Source organism: Cebus imitator, unplaced genomic scaffold, assembly GCF_001604975.1.
Source record: "Cebus imitator isolate Cc_AM_T3 unplaced genomic scaffold, Cebus_imitator-1.0 Scaffold475, whole genome shotgun sequence".
In the NCBI taxonomy this organism is placed as follows: Eukaryota; Metazoa; Chordata; class Mammalia; order Primates; family Cebidae; genus Cebus; species Cebus imitator.
Window position 1 is genome coordinate 717,417 of NW_016107790.1, and position 17,047 is coordinate 734,463.

General features: G+C 44.0%; 1 protein-coding gene across 3 annotated transcripts in view; it reads right to left on the reverse strand.

The window, feature by feature from the left end:
* SLC24A3 (solute carrier family 24 member 3) overlaps nucleotides 1–17,047 on the reverse strand; it is a 509,953-nt gene that overhangs the window by 427,286 nt on the left and 65,620 nt on the right. For all 3 annotated transcript variants that reach the window (XM_017512663.2, XM_037732860.1, XM_037732861.1), the window contains one exon: nucleotides 15,977–16,105. In XM_017512663.2, coding sequence (XP_017368152.1) covers nucleotides 15,977–16,105 — 129 coding nt within the window. The remainder of the gene's footprint in view (nucleotides 1–15,976; nucleotides 16,106–17,047) is intronic.

A 17,047-nucleotide genomic window follows, 5' to 3' on the forward strand; every position in this document is an offset into this window, starting at 1 on the left:
TATATGTGTAGAGTCCAGAATGTACCTACACACAAATACATGGATGAATCTCAAAAACAGAGTGCTAAGAAGCCTTACATCCAAAAGCACATGTTGTGGGATTCATGCACATTGAGTTCTAGAACAGGCACAAACTAATCTATGGTGATGGAATAAGAAGAATAGTTGTATGGGGAGTGCTGAGCTGGAGTTTCCTGAGAACAAACAAGAGAGAACTTCCTGGGATGATGGTATGTCCTATACGTTGACAGAGGCTGGGTGTAAAGGTTTACTATATGTCAGAACTCATGAATGCACACTCAAAACTTGTATACATCATGCATATAAATGTAACCCAAAGTCGAAGGGTAACAAGTGATAAACTTTAGCTAATGATACACATGACCTCATGTGTGTGAGAGAGAATGGGTTGACTTCTGAAATTACTTTGAAGTCTACTAAAATAGCATGGACTTATGGATGGCCACAGGGTTGGAAAGAGGGATAAACATGTGATAAAAGCCAATATAGTAAAATATAAATTATAGAATAGAACCTAGGTGCTGGGTCTATAGGCATTGACTATAACGTTTATTTTATTTTTCTGTATGTTTGCAAATGTTCATAATAAAATGCTGGAGAAAAAAAGATACAATTGGCTGTCTGTATCCACAGGTTCTGCATCTATGAATTCAACCAATTGTTGATAAAAAACTATTTAGAAATTTTGATTGCACCATGGTCTGAGAGAATGTTATATTTTCAGTTCTCTTGCATTTGCTAAGAAGTGTTTTACTTCCAATTATGTGATCGATTTTAAAGTAAGTGCCATGTGGCTCCAAGAAGAATAATCTGATGTTTTTAGTTGAAGAGTTCTGTAGATATCTATCAGGTCCACTTGTTCCAGAGCTGAATTCAGGTCCTGAATATCCTTGTTAATCTTCTGTCTCAATGGTCTGTCTAATATTGACAGTGGGGTATTAATGTCTCCCACTATTATTGTGTGGGAATCTAAGTCTCTTTATAGGTCTCAGAATTTATTTCATGAATCTGGGTGCTCCTACATTGGGTGCCTGTATATTTAGGACAGTTAGCTCTTCTTGTTGAATTGATTCCTTAGCTAAATCAGTGTTAAGAGGGAAATAAATAGCACTAAATGCCCACATCAAAAAGTTGGAAAGATCTCAAATCAACACCCTAACATCATAACTAAGAGAACTAGAGAACCAAGAGCAAACAAACCCCAAAGCTAGCAGAAGACAAGATATAACCAAGATCAGAGTGGAACTGAAGGAGACAGAGATACAAGAAACCCTTCAAAAAAATCAATGACTCCAGGAGCTGTTTTTTGAAAAAGTAAAATAAAATAAAATAAAATAGACCACTAGCTAGACTAATAAAGATGAAAAGAGAGAATAATCAAATAGACACAATAAAAAATGATAATAGGGATATCATTACTGACTCCACAGGAATACAAGCAACTGTCAGAGAATACTATAAACACCTCTATGCAAATAAAGTAGAAAACCTAGAACAAATGGATAAATTCTTGGACACATACAACGTTCCAAGATTGAACCAGGAATAAGTTGAATCCCTGAATGGACCAATAACAAGTTCTGAAATTGAGACAGTAGTATAATACCAACCAAAATAACTGCCTAACAACCAAAAAAAGCCCAAGACCAGGTGGATTTATAGATGAATTCTACTGGAGATATAAAGAGGAGCTGGTGCCATTTCTTCTGAAACTATTATGAACAATTGAAAAGGAGGGACTTCTCCCTAACTCATTCTGAGGCCAGTATCATCCCGATACCAAAACCTGGCAGAGATACAACAAAAAAAGAAAACTTCAGGCCAATATCCCTGATGAACATTGATGCAAAAATCCTCATTAAAAATACTGGAAAATGAATGCAGCAGCACATCAAAAAGTTTATCCACCATGATCAAGTCCGCTTCATCCCTGGAATGCAGGGCTGGTTCAACCTATGCAAACCAGTAAGTGTAATTTATCACATAAACAAAACTAAAGTCAAAAACTACATGATTATCTCAATAAACACAGAAAAGACCTTCAATAAAATTCAATCCCTTCATATTAAAACTCTTCATAAACTAGGTATTGATTGAACATACCTTAAAATAATAAGAGTCATTTATGACAAACTCACAGACAATATCATACTAAATGAATAAAAGCTAGAGGCATTCCCCTTAAAAACTGTCACAAGACAAGGATGCCCTGTCTCACCACCCCTATTAAACATAGTATTGGTAGTTATGGCCGAGGAAAGAGAAAGAAATAAAGGGTATTCAAATAGGAGGAGAGGAAGTCAAACTGTCTCTGTTTGCAGATGACATGATCCTATATCTAGAAAACCCCATGGTCTTGGCCCAAAAACTTCTTAAGCTGACAAGCAGCTTCAGCAAAGTCTCAGGAAACGATTCTAATATCCAGAATCTACAAGGAACTCGAAAAATTTTACAAGAAAAAAAACATTGAAAATTGGGCAAGGGACATAAACAGACACCTCTCAAAAGAAGATATTTGTGCAGCCAACAAACATATGAACAAAAGCTCAACATCACTGATCATTAGAGAAATGCAAATAAAAACCACAGTGAGATACAATCTCAAGCCAGTCAGAATGGTGATTATTAAAAAGTTAAGAAACGACAGCCATCTATTGTTAAAATAGATGCTGGCAAGGCTGTGGAGAAATAGGAACACTTTTACACTGTTGATGGGAATGTAAATTAGTTCAACCATTGTGGAAAACGGTGTGGCAATTCGTCAAAGACCTAAAACCAGAAATATCCTTTGACCCCACAATCCCATTACCAGTATATACTCAAAGGAATATAAATCATTCTATTATAAAGACACATGCACACATATGTTCATTGTAGCACTATTCACAATAGCAAAGGCACAGAATCAATCCAAATGCCCATCAGTGACAGACTGGGTAAAGAAAATGTGGTACATATATACCATGAAATACTATGCAGCCATAAAAAGGAATAAGATGATGTCCTTTGCAGGGACATGTATGGAGCTGGAAGCCATTATCCTCAGCAAATTAGCACAAGAACAGAACATGAAACACTGCATATTCTCACTTATAAGTGGGAGCTGAGCAATGAGAACACATGGACACAGGGAAGGAAGCAACACATACTAGGGCCTGTGGGGGAGGAATGGGAAGAAAGAGCATCTGGATAAATAGCTAGTACAAGTGGGGTTTAATTCCTAGGTGATGGGTTGATAGGTGCAGCAAACCACCATGGCACAAACCCACATATCCTGCACATGTATCCCGGAACTTAAAATAAAATACAATTAATTTTTTTTAAATGTGTTTATTGATGAAAAGTAATTTTGACTAGCGTAATCAATAAAAATGGCTTGATTTCCATTTATAGATTTTATGAATAAATGCTAGAGTTTTTCGTTTAAAATATAGGGAAAAAATTCCACAAAGTTCCAAAAAGCAAAACTTAAATTTGCCACATGCCAAGTACTACATTGAATCCACGTAAACGAATTGATGTGTAGGCATTGTATTAGGTATTATAAGCAACCTAGAGATGATTTAAAGTATATGGAGGATGTGCATAGGTTATATGCAAATGCTATGCCATTTTATATCAGGGATATGAGGATCCGTGCGTTCTGATATCTGAAGTGAGGAGGTGTCCTAGAACCAATACCCCATGGATACCAAGGGACCACTGGACCTAAAGGCAAGACTTTGGAGACTAAATGAGGAGATAGAGAAAGCAATATTTTAAATAAACAGCATATCAAATTGTGGCATTGATGGGACAATAATTCTATATTTATAATGGGAATTGCTGAGGATTCTGTCTCTCTGAGAACCACTAGGCAGAGCCACCAGGCACCGAGTAATTTTGCTTGGGCATCTTTAAAGGAAACAATCTTTTTTTTTTTTTTTTGAGAAAAAGTTGTCATTTTTGTTGCCCAGGCTAGACTGCAGTGACGCCATCTCAGCTCACTGCAACCTCTGCCTCCTGGGTTCAAGCAATTCTCACGCCTCAGCTTCCCGAGTAGCTGGGATTACAGGTGCCTACCACCATGCCCGGCTAATTTTTATATTTTTATTTGAGACAAGATTTCACCATGTTGGCCAGGCTGGTCTTGAACTCCTGACCTCAGCTGATCTACCCACCTCGGCCTCCCAATGTGCTGGAATTTCAGGTGTGAGCCACTGCACCCAGGCAGGAAACATCCTTTTCTGAGCCACAAACACAAAATGACTCCACAAAGGGGCCAATGTCCAGGGCGACTCGGTAAAAATGGTTGATAGAGGTGAGGTGCAGCTGCATTACAACTTTCCTTCCTTTAATTTCAGTATTAAATAATTGAATTTAATAAGTTGGTCTAGTATTTGTGATTAAAATGGAGCAGGCAGTGGGGAAACTGTGTGCTGGAATGTGGAAAGACATTGTCCAAATGGCAGCCTCCCACCTCAATGGTCCTATGGATGCAAGGGTGCTATGGTCTTCATGCTTACGTTTCCCCCAGATTCTCATGTTAAATTCCTAACCCCCACGGCAAGGGGCAGGACCTTTGGGAAGGTGATTAGGAATGGGATTCCTAAATCTAGGAAAGAGACTCCCAAGAGCTCCCTTGCCCCTTCCTCGGTGTGATGATAGAGTGGGAAGGCACTATCTCATGAACCAGGAAACATGCCCTCACCAGACAATGAATCTACCAGTGCCTTGACCTTGGACTTCTAGTCTCCAGAAGTGTAAGCAATGAATTTCTGCTGTTTAGACGACATTCAGTCTATGACATTTTGTTTTAGCAGCCCAAGCAGACTAGGACAAAAAGGTCAGAGTTAAGTGCAGATCAAGCCCTCCTTTCCCACCTGCTTCTGCCCCTCAACCTCACCCCTGCGACCACTGCTATCCATTCTATACACCCAGTCTGCATATTCGGCCTAAAGACCCAAATCTCCACCATCCTTGATTTTTCTATGGATTCACCTGGGGCAAGTCAACAAGATTTCAGCAGAAGTGGAATTCCCATTCCCCAGGAAAAGCTCCACGGGGAGGCTCATCTTGATACTGACAGGCTGTTCATGTGACTAGCTTCTATGCTTTGACAACTAAGACTATTTTTACTTTCCGCCTGGGTTTTTATAGTATTAGTGCCTGTCAGATTCATTTTACCTGACTCCCATAGTAGAAAACTCCCATGCCCAAAAAATCAGAGAAGGGAATCAGTGGCATAATAACCACAGTCTCTTAAGTGTAACAAACTAGACTCTATTTGCAGGACCCCTCAGGACTGATACAAAGTGGGTGCTTGGGAAATGGGCATCCACTCAGGGGCCAAGCACTAGCTGTGTGTTAAAGACTTGACATGCTTTATTCCACTGACCCTGTTTGTCCCATGAATGATCCCCACTTCTCAGGGAAGGAAATCAAGGCTTTGAGAGATTACGCAGCTGGTCCAGGGTCCCAAAGCCCATGGGTCCTCCCCATGCCTGTAGAGCCCAGGCCCTACATCCCTCACTCTGCTCATAAGTACCAACAATTACAAAATGTGGCCTCTCCTTATCTATCCAAAAGGTTCCCTCATGACCCCAAGACAGGGTGGGTACTGTGAGTGCCCATTTATCAGTTGAAGTCACAGAAGTTTCATTGAGTCTAGCCCGCTCTTTGGAACCAGTCCTTTGCTCCTTCCAGAGTGGCCTGTCCCAGGGGTCTGCAGCTTGCTGACTTTTTCTTTACGTTTTTTTCATATCAGTGTCCCTGATCCCAACAACATGGACACTGAGTGAGCCCTGAGGTCTCCTGCAGGTCCAGGGCTGGAAAGCCAGGCTGAGCTCGTGGCACAAAGGTTTTGACAGGGATGGATGAACCGCTGTGCTGGGCCCAAATTCATTTTGTTCTGAATCAGCTTCTAAAAAAGGCTGCTAATCTTTAATTCAGAGATTTTATTGTTCTATTATAGAAATTTCAGCACCCATAGGATAGCCTAGACATGTACCTATTTAAACTTACCCTCCAAGGTGGAATGTGAACATAGTCCTGGGCCTCAGTGGGGCCTACCTCAGGGCACACAAACAATGGGATGGCTGTGGCCCTCTAACCAAGGATAGCCTATGCTCCGCGCCTCTGTCCAAAGTGCACTCCTGGAGTAGCTCAGACCATCCCTGACCTTCACAGTCCTCAGCCAAGCCACTGCCATTGTTCACGGAGCCTTCTGAGAAACGTGTCAGGCCTAGAGAGCCTTTGAGGAGAGAGACCAGGCCTACCTGGGCCTCCCTGGGCCTCACTCCACCCTGAAGCACCAGAGTCTACCCAGGCCTGAGAGTGTCAGAGAGCATCCAGGAGATGCACCCCAAGGCCCTGCCCTCAGCCCCACGGGCACCTCGCCCTGCACCTTGGCTGGCCCTGGCTTCTGAGTGGGTGGGAATGGTGAGCGCTGATGTAACTGAGGACCAGAAGGTGAGATTAGACCCACCAATAGGACAAGGCAGGAACATTCCTTCTCCACCACTTCAACACACAGATTTTAAAATGTAGCTAGGGTGAAACACACCCTGCTATTTCCCAGGGCAAGAAAGTTTGGAAACAAAACCCGTGATCTCCAAGATGGAGTAAGAAACAGAATGTTCACGGGGATTGGGAGGAGTGGTGAACACACGTGGACCCTGCAGGAGGACAGGTTTGGTGTCTTGCACGTGGCTGGCGCTCTCCTTTTATTCATCTGTTTGCCAGCTTGTTGAAGGTCCTAGGGCTTGCAAGCCCAGCTATTCTCCCCTCAGCCAGCTTGACAGAGAATGCCCATGCACAGAGATGGGTTTCAGGCTGCCATTCTCACCTGCCGTTCAGGTCCAAGATCAAGATGCTGGCAGGTTTGGTGTAGCCTCACATGCTGCAAGGAGTGAGGGGTTTCTCTCAGGCCTCTTTTATAAGAACACTAAATCCCATTCCTGAGGGCACTGTTCTCATGGCCTAATCACCTTCCAGAAGCTCTACCTTCTAACACTATCATCTTGAGAGTTAGAATTTCAAAAAAGTAAATACTGGTGGGGACACAAACACTCAGCCCCTAACCCCCTGGAAACTTAAAAACCTCTGATACCTGTTTCCCAGTCCCAGAGACTCGGATTTTTTGGCCTGGGGTGGACCTGGCATCTCCACAGATGCCTCCAATGAGCTAAGACAGGGGTCCTCACACTAGAGGGCTTGTAAAACTCAGGTGGCTGGGCCTGCCTCCCAGAGATTCCAATCTAACAGGGGTCAGGTGCAGCCCAGGGATGAGCATTTGTAACAGGCACCCAGGAACTGCTGCTGCTGGTGGTCCTAAGACATCAGAGAGAACTTAGATGGGGGCAGAACAGAGCCCGCCTGGCAACCCAGATTATGTGACCTAAGGCTGATCACACAGCCAAAGCTTGGAGTAGAGAGTCAGGTAGTGGGAGTGAACCCCAAAGGGCTGGAGACATGGCCATGGCCACACGTGCTCCTAGACCAGGAGGAAGCAGCAGTATGTGGCTTATCATTGTCATAAGCCACAGTGCAGCCAAAGGGTGCACTGGGGCCAGGAGGTGGCTTCCCTTGTAGGCTCTCCATTGCCCCAGGGTGGGTGTTCCCAGAACCCCACTGCAACACCCATGGCCTCTACGCACGGTTTAGTGCATTGTTCACTGCTCCAGAGATGCCTATGAGATGAGCTCTGGGAAAACTGCCCTCAGGCAGAGCAAGCTGGAAGTACAGGCGGACAGTCCCAAATGGCTGCTTCACTCTGGAACCCAAGAGGAAAGCAATTCCAAAGTATAATGAGTACTAGACATGTGGTCTGGACACCCAGATGCTGTGGAACAAGGGGGTATTCCAGACCCATGGTTTCAAGCTCTCTTAGGGCGTAAACTTTTACACTTCAGATAAAATTTTAACAGACGCCTAACGTTTGGGTGGAAAAATGTTGGAGCTTTTTGATTGTATGTCAGTGGATTGGGGCGGGAGGAGGCGAGAGTACATGAATCACAGATCCCCCAGCCCAGGGATGATATTAAAAATATGCAATTTGGCACAGGCAGTATCTGGGGAAGGATCAGGGAGAGTAGAGAGGTCCTTGGAAATGTCATTCCTGCCTCAACCTCCCCTGCAGAGTACATGAGGCATCCGTCAAAGAGCCCGGAACAAGGGACGGCAGCAAGCATTTCTGTAAAGACCAGGAAAAAATATTTTAGGCTTTTCAAGCCCTGTGGTCTGGGTCTGTGTTGCAACTACTCAGCTCAGCCTGCATAGAGCAAAAGCTGCCATAGACAACACATAAATGGCTGTGTGTTGCTGTATTCCAATAAAACTTTGTTCACAAAGGCAATCGACAGGCCCACTGTAGCCAAGGGCTCTTGTTTGCTGAGCCCTGGCTTAGAGGAAAAGGGTTTAGAAGCCACTAGAAACAATAACCCCTCGGCTTGTTTTTGGATTCATGACTCTGAATTCTCAATTCTTTAACCCAACTTGCTTTGCTCTCAGATTATCAACTGGGCATCATAATACCGTGCTTCCCGACCTTGAGGTATTTGTTCCAAGGGCCAAACATCTTCTAATGAGCTAATGAATGTGAAAATGCTTTGAAACGTCTTAAGTACCTTACAAATAGATCTACAAAATCTCTGCATCTAAGAGCAGAGCTCACCATCCTTTACCTGTGTTTCAGAAAGATTCCAGACACTACTCACCAGATTAGGCTGCCTAGGCTGCTTTTACAGTGTTTTAAAAAATGCCTCAATCGAAATGCCCTAAAGGGATGTCAAAGCTAGAAAAAACAAATAGTGTCTGGCCCTTTCTCCTACAGCCTGAGACTTTTAAACTCTTCATTAGTATAAAGTAGAAAATCCTCCACTCCCTATTTCATCCTGTTTGTTTACATAGTGGACTCTTAGGCCAGAAACTTAATAGTCAGAAGCCTCGTAGTTAATACCACTGACGTCTCCAACATGCAGACCAACCTGTAAGAATGTGGTATTATTGCTGAATGACACTAAATAATCTATTCATCATTAAAACAATCTTAATCCTACAAAGTTCTAGTGTTATTGCAGAGTGGTAAAGCCCCTATAAATAATCTCCCATCAGTCTATTTTGTATTCCTGGTAGCAAAGATAACGTGGCTACAATTTATTAAGCACATAGTATGCCTGAAGGCCCAGCTGCTCTGCAAAGCTTACTTCACTGAATGATTACCACAAGCCTGGGAGGAAGGGATCTTAATTTACATTTTACAGAGGGTGGAAATGAGGTCCAAAGAATTTAGGAAGCCACTTGGCATCACCTAGATCGAAAGTGATGGAATTGGGATTTAGGATTTACTCCAGAACCTGAGTTCTTTCCACACAATTGCCCAATGACTTCATCTATACAAAAGCATTCATTATTTTTCCCAGGGTTCTTTTATTACCAAAGAAAAGACGCAATTTGCAAATGGCACCACAGGGACAATTTCTACCTCACTGATGACCCACCCAAGGTAAAAAGAGAATCAAATTGTTTCACTTGATGCAGCAAGAATAACGAAGTTAAGCCGAGAGCTATAGCCAGGCTTGGAAGACATAAATTTGGGTTATGATTTTTCTATAATGGGGGTATTTGGCTTTTGAAATAAGATAAGCAAAAAGAAAAATTGGAAAAGTTGCTTTTTCAAAAAGAAACAAGCTTGAAAGAAATGAATGTAACAGAGACTAGTTAGCAGTTCACTAAACCTGCTTTCTCTTCTTTCTACATTCCACTGATGTACATGGCCCAGCCTCCCTTGAGGTTAGAGGTTGTCATGTGACTGAGCTCTGCCAATGGAATGTGAACAGCAGTGAGCATCTAGTCCATAGAACCCCGCTACCTCACATCCTCCATACCCTTTCCCCTTAATCCAAAGAAGCACAGCAACCTTGGAAGTCAAGTTGAGGAGGGGAAAGCCTAAAGACATAGGGATCCAGAGTCCATGGACCCCTTCTTGCGACAGGTGCAGCTATAGACTAGAACACTTCATGAGAAAGAAAGAAGCTTCTCTCGTGTAAACCCACAAATCTGTAGGATTTCTCTGTTACAGCCACTACTATTACTCTATCTAACTAATTCAGTGGTCAGCTCTGTGGTCTGTGTTGCAAAAACTCAGTTTGAAACACATTAAAAAGCAGATCACATTATTTTCAAATCTGTTCCACTTAAGAATGTCAGCAGCCATGATTTGAATCATTATGAGAATTACAACTTCAGAAAGAAGTTAAAGTTATTTGAGCTAGTGAAATAATGCATAGATGAATTTTAAGTCTTTAAATTTAGTTCTTTTCTTGGGTTCAAACCCACCAATAACCACACTAACCTGATTGCAATTTGTCATTTCTAATATTTTGGAAACATTTGGTTGAACAAAACATAATATTAAAATTAATTGCACCTGTTTCCTTGTACTTTTGTACCGTAGCTAATAGAAAATCTAAAATTATGCTTGTAGTTCGCATCACCTTCCTATTGGACAGTGCTGCTCTAGATTGTGGAGACCTCAGATTTTCTATTCCATTATTAACAGGTATTAAGCACTGCACGGGTGTTGGGTAGCCCTACTTCGCTTCTAAAAAGCCCGGTGACCTTGGGTAGGTTGTTTATCCCCTCTGGTTCTTAGTTTTTTCATGTAAAAGATGAGAATGTTGGCCCTATCATGGTTTGTAGACTGGTCATGTCTAGCCTGTAATTTTAAGCCAGCCCGCCCTGATGTTACAGTTTAAACCCCAAACAGTGGGATCCTGACACTGTTCATGGCCAGTACTCATGTTTTCTGCTTGCTGGTCTGTGCCTGGGCTCCAGTTCTGTTTATGGGACTGTTCTGTTTACGCACCCCTTGAACCTACCCTCCTGTTGCTTCTCCCATATGGACTTCCGGTTTCCCTCCTCGACTGCAGTCTACATTTAACAGTTAGAATATGTGGCTTCTGGCCATTCCAGCCAACACCTGACCTGTAGGCACTCCTGGCCATCCCCTTACGGTAGTCCCCTGTCAGCCTGACCTTGGTCTTGAAACAGAGGCCGAGTGTCCTCTTCACCTTCAGAGGTCTTAGGCCCAGCTAAGCCAGACAGATTGGGATGATCCATTATCAAAGGAAATCCAGCAGTCTCGCAGTGAAGCCCACACCAAAGGCCATCATTTTAAATATTTTCTTTCTTTCAAAGTCCATCTGAAAAAAGCACTCTGAGGGAAAGCTCATTTCCTTAAAATATCAAAGACTCAGAAACAAAAAGATGATAAATTTTTCCGGAGACAGACTGAAAAGTATATAAATAAAATTCTGCAAAGTGTACAAATAAACACCACAAAGATTTCATTTCTACTACAGTTGTCTACCATCCTTAATATTACATTTAGCTAACTTAATTTTCCATGGATCAAATTTATTGAAAGTTAAATTTCTCTTAATAGGTCATCTGAGTAAACAGTTTCAAGTGTTACTTGCCAAAAGAAAAAAAAAAAATGTTTCCAGGCTTCAGATGAAATCGGCAGTGTCAGGCTAAGAAAACAACCTTAAAAATTCACAGAGAGCTGGAAAAATCACAAAGAAAAATTGGAGCCCGGAGGTCAGTATTATTCATGCAGTTCTGGGTTTAAAAAAAAAAAAAAATCACAAATTTCCACCAAAACTAAGGTCTTCAAGGGGTGAAGGAAATTTTTTTTTTTTTTTTGAGATAGGGTCTCATTCTGTCACCCAGGTTGGAGTGCAGTGACATGATCTCAGCTCACTGCAACTCCATCTCCCAGGCTCAATTGGTCCTTCCAACTCAGCCCCCCAAGTATCTTGTGCCACCACACCCGGCTAATTTTTGTAGATTTTATAGAGACAGGGTTTCACTATGTTGCCCAGGCTGGTCTCTAACTCTTGGCCTCAAGTGATCCACCCGCCTTGCCCTCCCAAAGTGCTGGGATTACAGACATGGGTCACCACGACCAGCGCCATTTTTTAAAAGCAGAAAATGTATAAACCAATATATCCTTAAAGTAGCAGCTGTCATAGGAAGACAGCACTCTGGGCTTCCTCTGGCACCAAAACTGGGCACTCTGGGGTTTTTCAGACAGGGAGAAGGGGAGAAGGCATGGGAGAGGGAAGGGGGAGGGGAGAGAGAGTAGAGGAAGGCTTGAGATATGGCACGAATTCTGCAAACACAGCAATTACTAAGGGGAATGGGAGAGTGTCTTGGGCAAGACGTTTTCTTGAATTGGCACTCTTAAAATTTCTAGGAATAAGTGGATTTGTGCAAGCGAAGGGATAAACATAGTTGAAGATCTATTTTATGGGTGAGGAAATGGTCATCTGAGAGGCAAACCAGCCCCATGCCCCAACAGCGACTATAACCAGAAGAGAGGTAATTCCATCTCCAGTCTCTGAATCTACAGCCTTCTTCTATGCATCTAAAACCAGGGCTTCTGAAAGCACAGTCTGAGGAGCGCTATGACATCACAAGTGGCAGGTGGGCATGCAAATGCTAAATTAACTCCTGACTGTGACCTTGCCACCCTAACTCAGACAACCAGGACTCACATTGCACCCCTGAACGCTCAAGTCCCTGTGTAAATCCTCACTCCTCCAAGCACAGAGTGAAGCCTGCTCCACAGGCTCTGTTAAGTGTACTGCTGCCACAGACATCATCACGAGTAGGAAGGGAGAGAGGCCGGAACCACGGAGCTCGCTTCCTAGCCCTCTATTTAAGATTTTCGAGGGCAGACAGCACTATATTTAACCAGCACAAGTAATATTCATTGTGCCCAGGCCCCCTTAAGAAAATTTGAACAATGTTCTAGAATGAACCTGCCTTTAGCTCACTCCTGCTCAATCCTTTCACCCAATAATAAGGTAGAGAAGATGACTATTATTAAAATAATACTTCTAAATCAGGATGCTTCTAAATGGGCGCTTTAGCTCTCAACTTTTTTCATAAAATATCTGTCCAGTCCAGACTGAGAAGCCACTTCGAGAGCATTCTGGTAAGGGCATGCAGGTAACCAGGGCTCAGTGTGTTTGAGGCAATGTTCTGATCCTATTGTTAGAAATAGTCGATGCAGCAGAGGTGATGGCACTCATTGCCATGTCTGAGGTCCTCGGGGCTTGCCTATATGGGAAGATGGCACTGAGGCCTCCCTGTCCAGCTGAAGGTCTGTTCAGACCTGAGCTACCTGTGGTGTGGCCTGTTGACACACTCTCTTGGAGGGAGTAGCTGAAGAATGTTGCTCTAGGAATCTTGCACTGTGCCCCACCCATAATTATGCCTCAGGACAAAGGGTAGGAAATTCACAAATACACTCCAACTATGGGACCATCAAACCCAGGGCACTAAGCTGTGCACACTGTTTTACTTCATTCCCAATTCTCACAGCAGGCATGAAAGGTCAGAATGATGATGTCAACTTCACAGAGAAGCACGCAGAGACTCAGAACCTGGCTATTTGGCCAAGGTCCACAGCTTCAGGTGGGTGTGACTCTAAGACCCAGGTCAGAGACAAGGCTCTCAGATTTACATACTTGCTCTGCCCCCTTGATATGTTTGCAGTTGGGCTGGAAAGACAGGAGATACATCCATATGTTCAAAGACAACTGCAAGATCTGACCAGTCTGTCCAATAGCCCCTTCTGTGATGGTGGAAATGTTTTGGGACCTGTGCTGTCATCTGTGATCCTACTACTGAGTATCTGACATGTAGTTGGTGCAATGGAGAATCTGAATATTTAATTTTAGTTGATTTGAATTCATTTAAATTGAAATTGCCATTGAATGTCCATACTGGACAGCGCATATGGAGACATTTTATACCAGCAGCAGTCAGAAAAGAATGCTGCAGTCTGGGGGTCCAAGCAAGCTTCATGAAGTACATGGGCTCTGAGCCAGCCCTTGTGTGTTAGGATTTGAACAGAACTTCTCCTGTTTCTGGCATGATCATCTGCCCTGTGGAATTTAGTTTTGAATCAAGGGCCCCAGAAACTAAGCCCAGTCCTTTTGGTCTGCAGGTGAGGAATTCAAGATTGTCCCACCTGGTTCCATATCCCCTTTGGACCTGCCAAATGCAGCATGACTCAGCTCACTTTTGCTTCCTCCCATATTCCTCCTGAAGCCTTTCCTCTCCTCCCTTTCCCTGGGTGCCCCGCCAACATGGGCAGGTCCTGGGTTTGCGTTCTTTTTATCTACCTAGACATTTTCTTTTCCATCTGTGAGGGTGAGTCATTTCCTCTTTTGGAACGACTTTTAATGCACTTTATGCTTCTACATCTGTCACTCTGAGAAAGGCATTTCCCAAGACGGTGAACAATGCTACTCACAGAGAGACCAACCCCAACCCCCAGCAACAGGGAACGGAATCCCCCCATCCTTGCTGGTTCTGCATGTGGCTGAACCTAATGCTCAGGGCTGGTCACCATGTTCTGTCTGACTCCATTCTCTCCCACACCAGAAGTGACAACTTGGCCTTCTAATACTATTAGCTGATTAATATTCATCAACTTACTAGTTGGAGAAAGATGGTGAAAACTATTTGACTACAGAGCTAGATCTGTTCTTGGCACAGAACCTGTGCCGTCACTGCCACGCCTTTTCAGGACAGTCCTTGGAAATCTCTATTTCTTAGAATGTACATGGCTCAGCCCCTCAGTGGGGACCCTTCGTGCCCATTTTCATTTCTAGCTCACGTGGCTGCCCATGTGCTGCTTCACTTTCAAGTGAAAAATGTTCCTTGTGAGCATAGAACAACAGCCACAGTAACCCTTGGATTCTCCAGCTTGAGAAGCATAGACTACATAGGGGATTTTTGGTGGTGGGGATGTGGCAGATAATCTATTTTTAATTATTTTCAGCTTTGCTTGAAAGCTGATTGTTAAGAGTCTAAGTACCGTGGGAGAAGGGCACTTCCACCCGTCTTCCCAACAGATTGTAGACCTGCAATTCCCTGACATGCCTTCTGTACTCAATTGTCTGTCGTTCTTTGGGCCACAATGGAGATTGTTTATATCCTTCCATGTGACACTAGATATGAGACAGGCCTTTGGATGTAGGATGAGCATGTCCTTGAGCTCCTGGGCCCTTGACAGTGGCATACATGAGGCCAAGTCCCGACCAGGCAAGGAAGGAAGACCCCAGAGACCTTCGGGGTCCAAGTCAGAGCAGCAAAATATGGCCACAGACCTGTGAGCTAAGAATGGTTTTTAAATTGATAAAGCATTATAAAAAATTCTTTTAAGAATACACTTCAGATGCGATATGTGGCCTGCAAAGCCTACAGTGTTTATTGTATGGCCCTTTCCAGAACAAGTTCGCCAACTCCAGGTCTAAACCTTCAGGGACCTCATTCATCCAGAGAGGCTGAGGTTTGGTGGGCTGGGTCCTCACCACTCCTCACTCCCTTTGATCTGCTTTGTGTTTGTTTTCTTTTTCAGTTCAAACATTAGTGATAAAATGTTCCACATATCTTCCCGAGGAATGCCACAACAAGTCTCAAATCTTACAACCAGTAAATGAAAATTCACCTCTTTCAAGAAGATCAACATTGCGCGTGAGTATCCGGCTCAATCCCTGTGTCTCCATTGTGATAGAAACGAGACTCCTGATTAAAAGCCACCAGAGAGGACCCCAGCGATCAAAGCAAAGGTGACCACAGAACACCCTCACCCATCCTGCTCCTGACTCAGTTTCTCACTTGGCAGCACCGGCCTCCACATCTGATCTCAGTGCCGCATTAGGAGGATTGATGTCTCTGACTTGCCCGCAGCTCCAGTAGGAAAAGAACATAGAGGTCGAAACACACCTCGATAGTCCCTTAGGATGTCACCTGTAAGTTTCTTAGACTCCCGTCCTAAATGTCCTTAGAGGCTCTCTGGATTAAAATTCTAAGAAAACACACAGGAGGCTGGCTCTTCCTCAGTCATAACCAGAGAAAATGACAGCCACTGCCCATGAGTAGTCAGCACTGTTACCTGGTTCGGTGCAGTTCTTGCTGCTCCGGAGACCGGCATCTTCGGAAGTCAGAGTGTCGTTCACCTGCATCAGCTTCCTCCCCATCATCCACTTTCTGTCTTCCCCTATGAGGTCCATGAGGTCAAGCTCTGGGGAGACAAAGAATAACCACACATCACTCACAGCTGGGCTCCAGCCTCTGCAGACGCTGTGTGCCCAGTGCCCTGATCAGCCAACACTTGCTCAGCCCTGCCTGCACCCCCAAGCCACCCTGCCTCTAGCTGCCTGAGGGATTTCTTGCCGCGCCAGTGGGATGACTTTAAGGTGTGTGCGCTTAACTGGATTCTAGATTCTTCCCAGTGGGATCAAGCTCCAGTTGTCTACTGTATAACTCTCTTGATAAAGCACACTTGATCAGCTGCTCCCCCTTCCCTGTCTCAATTCCCTGCTCCCAATGACATGCTGAGAAATGTTTAACAACCAACTCTTGAAGGGGCGAAAAAGCCCTGATTTATAGCCATTGGCTAATTTCCATGGTGTCACTATTTCCATTGTAGCCAATACCACACTACCAACATGACATCATTGAAAATGGAGTTTGGAAGAGATGGACACCATCAGCTCCACTGAGTCAGTAAGAGCTGGCTCCAGCCCACTGAGGTCTAGCCCCTGCCAGTATCTCCTGAAACCAGCCCCCAAATAAACCACCCACCATTGAATACGCGTCAGGAGTCAGGATCTGCTTCTGGGGATTATCAAGTGAAGACATAATTTGCCATCCCCAAAGCATAGGCCCGTGAGTGACACACAGCAAGTTTCCACTGAACAAGAGATGCAGGCATGAACTAGGAAAGAGTAGGTTGGGAGTGCAGGTAACAGGACTCAGGGCTACAATGACTGTGGGAATGGAGATGCCAGAAGAAAGAACACAAGCTAGAGAGTACACTGAAAGGGGCAGTGCAGTGCATTCTGTCTGGGGCATGCTGAGTTTGAAGAGCCTGCAGGGCACAGACAGGGAGGTATGCCACCTGTGCAAATGTGAGTGGAAGGGTGGAAGGCACATGTATGGATAGGGTCTCCCAGAGGGGAAG